Source organism: Perna viridis, chromosome 3 (assembly GCF_037379345.1).
Source record: "Perna viridis isolate PV_CMFRI_1.1 ecotype Kerala chromosome 3, ASM3737934v1, whole genome shotgun sequence".
Taxonomy (NCBI): Eukaryota; Metazoa; Mollusca; class Bivalvia; order Mytilida; family Mytilidae; genus Perna; species Perna viridis.
This window is the reverse complement of record NC_142447.1, coordinates 7,527,287-7,531,859: the sequence shown is the minus strand read 5'-3', so window position 1 is coordinate 7,531,859 and position 4,573 is coordinate 7,527,287. Positions and strand designations below refer to the sequence as shown.

Here is a 4,573-nt window from a genome sequence, read left to right as displayed (position 1 = left end):
TAATACAAATTGTGTGCTTCCAACAGATTTGTGTAAGAGAAAAAGGGTTAAACATTTCACTGCAAAAATCTTTGATTTTCGTGCATTACTGCAATTCTGATATTGATCTGTTCAGTGTGGTAAAAATTCTTTAAAACTCTCAAACCAAATGCAGGTTTCATAGAATGGAATTGATATTGAACAAAACAAATCAATGTGTAATCCATTTGAATAATACAAATGAATACATCTGCCCCATGAGAACTGATTTGTTCACCGTGCCTTAGTTTTTTCATCTTTCTTCTTCACCGGACTTGACATTTGTAACGAGCAACTCGATATGTGTTTCCAGAAAAGCATAAATAAGACGCTAACACCACAGGTGCACCTGATCCAATCTTCCAGTTTTGGGAGGGTCCAGAGTTACTCATTTGCTTTTTTGTTTTGTTTTGTTTTGTTTTTGTTTTTCTTTTTGTTGTGTGTGTCCATATTTTCCTATCTTGTCTTGATTCTTGGATTATCTTCTTTTGATATCTGTGCGGATCTTGGTTCCTTTGATTATTCTTACATGTACAATCAGTAAATTGTGTCAATGCTGTATGGTCATAATGGGATTGTCAGTTAGATCGGTGTGACTAAATACATGTAATATGTTTAAAATTATAAACCAAAGAATTTTTTTTTTCTGATTTGACACTAGAATGTAAATGCTACTTTAAATTGTCAGGCTATGGGATCGTACATGTAATAGTTACAGTAAATTATAATTTTCGTTTTGCTTTTAATTAAATCATCAAATATTATGCTGGCAAACTTTACTCATGCACAAAGAAGCCAGAAAACGACGAATGATCATATCCAAAGATTTGCTCCAGGTGGTTCTGTACACGATGTTTAATAAACACCCTGTCTCCTCTTTCTAGCTTAGCGACAACACTAAGAGTACTCGAATCAGCATATTTACCAAGCTTACTGTACCCTAGGACATAAGGACTGTTGTTTTTGTTCATTTGATAATGAACAACATGTCCGTGGTTCCCCAGAATCATTGCAGAAAAAAAGTAGACCCCAGACTTCGGACAGACAAAATGCCCCGTTAGACTGTTATATCCTCCACCGATGTTGACCTTTACTCCGTCGAATTTAATGACGTCGTCAATGCCATAAAGACTGAAAAGGTGTGGCTGTAACGTGACAAAAAACGCAGGATATTTTTTTCGATCTGAAATAAATCAAAACAGCAATCACTGAAAGGAGAATAAGAATGTAAAGCAATAACAAAAAGGGAAAAATATATGTGCATGTATATTTGATGTATCCTATGATGTTGGCATTCTTGAAATGTTTGTGCATACAAACGGAATTCCGTTTACGGGGATTCCAAGCCTGTATGTACAAAATGTACGATATGTCTGACGATACCTGCGGCATCCATATCACCATGAAAAGTCACGTAATTACGCCCATCACTAAAAGAAGAAAGGCGTAAACTATAATCAATTATTTAAGTGAACAAAACGAGTGTCCACATTGTAGGGGGTTTCTCAAAAATATTTCGAAGTAACAAAGTATCTATGACCCTGACCTCCAACGTGTGCAGAGACTTGTGAGAACATTTTATTAAAGTGATTATAAATGCATTAATATTGAACTAGTCCACCAGCCTAGGATGAACTGCAAAATAAAAGCAACGAAGTTGCTCAGGATCTACATTGTACAAAACTACAGTAATGGATTCCCTTAATGTACATTTGCTTAAATCGGACATCAACGCTTCCATTAAAGTATCTCGTAATATCGGATAAGGGTGTTTAGTCGTTTCACCCCGATTGCCCCGAGTCTATTCGCACCGGGTCGTTTCGCATTGACATATTTAGAAAGAAAGAGAAAGTGTGTTAAGAGTAACTTTACTGTCTGTCAAAAGCAAAGTATTTTTTTAAAGTTCTGGCTAAAATTGATGAAGCAGTATACAATAAGATAAGAGAGGAACAGGCTTCCGAAAAAATACCAGTACATTGTAGAGTGTGTATTGATCAGATTATTACAATTTGTTACTATATTTAGCAAGGTATTGAATGAAACATGCCTATATTCATGAACTTCATTGACATAAGAAAAGAGTTTACCAGCATCCATAGATACATCTTATAGTAAAATCTAGGAGTTATTTGGATTTCTACCATATTTAGGCCACCAATTTCTTCTAACCCAAATATGAATGCAGCACACTATATAAAAAATGTCACATACTAGCCTATCAAGGTTAGAACTGATGTAAAACTATGACTCAAATTGTAACCTTTATTGTTTCTAACTGTCAAGAGAAAGAGAAAGCAGAGTAGAGCTGATACAATTTTGAAGGTAACAATTTTTCTGAGCTGCAATTAATAGGATACACCTTAGGTCAAGCACAACACGTGCTAAGGACAAGGTAAAATTGGGAGAACTTTCGGCCTATTCACACGCATGTATGCAAGGTGAGACGATATGCGTTCCGTAAATATGGATCATGTTCTAAGCACGTTACAAAAAGTTGAATGAATGCTAATCGAACGCCCGACATCATTATATACATGTTCATGTGCAATTTAACACGTCATGCACGACCTGGGTGTATGTTAGACGAATATTGTGTATGGGCTTGGCATATGTGAAGAACGCTAGTTAACTGGCATACGCCGTTACACATTCTATAAGCGCTACAGATAAGTTACGAATTAGTTTCCCGCGAATAGTTTGTTGTGAAAGCATTATCAACGAGGAAATGTCTTGTTTCTACTGAGTGTACCACCATATTTGTTATTTTCTTCAAAGAGTAATCAAGGGAAGCAAGATTCTAGCGGAAATCCAAAAATGTAATCCGGGAACAAAGGCCAGACATGGAAAATAGACAAACACAACAAAGAACATAAAGTAACTAAAATAATACATACAAAATAACAAAGGTAAATGAACAATTCGGACCATAGACCAAGTGCACTGACAGGGTAAGCGTCCTATGCTTTTCAAGAAACACTCGCCGAGTTGTTCATAATAAGTCAAGTTCGGGGTAGACGAAAGAGGGAAGGAAAACTATGACACATTGAACGAATCAGTTTTCATGGTGCACCGTAACCATCCACTAGTTCTTGATGACGCCCATAAAACTTCTGTAGTGATAACTTCAATCTTGTAGCAACATAACTCTGTTCCAGAAGCCTAATTGTAAGAAATCTAGCGCGATACAAAAAACCCGCGTAGTTACGGCAAGCTCTGACATAACGTATGAGTTGTGATATGAAAGCTCCATACGCAAGTGCTGAAGGGATGTTGCCACAGATGTAAGGAAAGTTCCGAATGAGAAGTCATCACGTTTGTTGTGAAGTCAATAGTTTTCCCTTACCAACGATTTCTAAGTGTAGGTCAAGATATGAGGCTGACTTCACAGTGTCTTTAGTATCCTTTATCTCAAGTTCTTTGGGGTAAATACGATGTATCAAATCCCCGAAACTAGGATTGTTTAACGATAATACGTCATCTATATAGTGGAAACTTAGATTAAAGGATCTAGCTAAACGATGCTCTATCTTTCGGATCAGATCAGGTATAAAGTCAGCCTCATAAGAGTGAAGGAATAGGCCAGCAAGTAGAGGAGCAAATTTGTTCCCATAGGAATGCCGACCGTTTGTTGAAAAACGCGTCCACCACACTAGACAAATATGTTGTCAATCAAAAATTTAAGCATTTTTAAAAAAAAATTCTGAATATTCGGAAGATGATTTAGAATTATTTTTATACAGTATGAGGAACCTCTACCAAGAACTGTATATTTGTATCTAGGTGGACCATCTTTTTTTAACACCGGGATGCGTTAACTACAACGTGACATGTATAATGTGACATGGTCAGTACATCAAATCAAAATTCGACTACAAGCATAATACTATGCTGATTGGTCTTTTCCCATATCAGGTAGCAGTTCGGGAAAGATACCAGTAAAGAGTCATTTATTGAAAATATAATTTCGGATTAAATTAATTGACACAGAACTTTGTAGATGAACAACTTACTACATGTACATGTACTTACCTAAGATACTTGAACTCTTAATACCACTGACAGCACTCTCAACTTCTTTCCGTATCAGATTTTTTACCCGTTTAATCAGATAAGATTCATCCAGGCCTGATCCACCAGAAGTACTTCCAGCATTGGTACCGCATGCAAGAGTTATCATAACCAACATAACAAAATTCTGTTCCAGTTTATCAACATGTTTTTTTTTTATTATTATTTCTTTAAGAAATAATTATCTCAAGTCCATCTTTTTTATATACATTTTTTGACAGGATATAGGCTTTATTTTCATTTAATATCTCTTCCGATATACACAACAGACTTCCAGTATTTCCTTTTAATTTATATTGTTTATTATTTCAGCACAAAATGACCTTGCATATATAGATCAAGAATAACAAAGAAGTGTTATACATTGTGGAAATTATCAGGCAGCCTTTCATAGTACATGTGTACCTGCGCATTACACGCTTATCACAACACAACAATATTGTCGGAGTACGTGCAGCTATTTTTGTAATGTAAGTTTATAACATCC

At 35.8% G+C, this 4,573-nt stretch overlaps 1 protein-coding gene across 1 annotated transcript; it reads right to left on the bottom strand.

Annotated features, from left to right (window-relative positions):
* Positions 1-740: 740 nt before the first annotated feature.
* Positions 741-4,292, bottom strand: LOC148620854 (cerebellin-3-like). The gene is made up of 2 exons (XM_088574693.1): positions 4,048-4,292; positions 741-1,201 (listed from the first exon to the last, which is right to left on the bottom strand). The coding sequence occupies exons 1-2, from the start codon at positions 4,202-4,204 to the stop codon at positions 795-797; spliced, it is 564 nt and encodes a 187-aa protein (XP_088430819.1). The 5' UTR covers positions 4,205-4,292; the 3' UTR covers positions 741-794.
* Between the last annotated feature and the right edge of the window lie 281 nt (positions 4,293-4,573).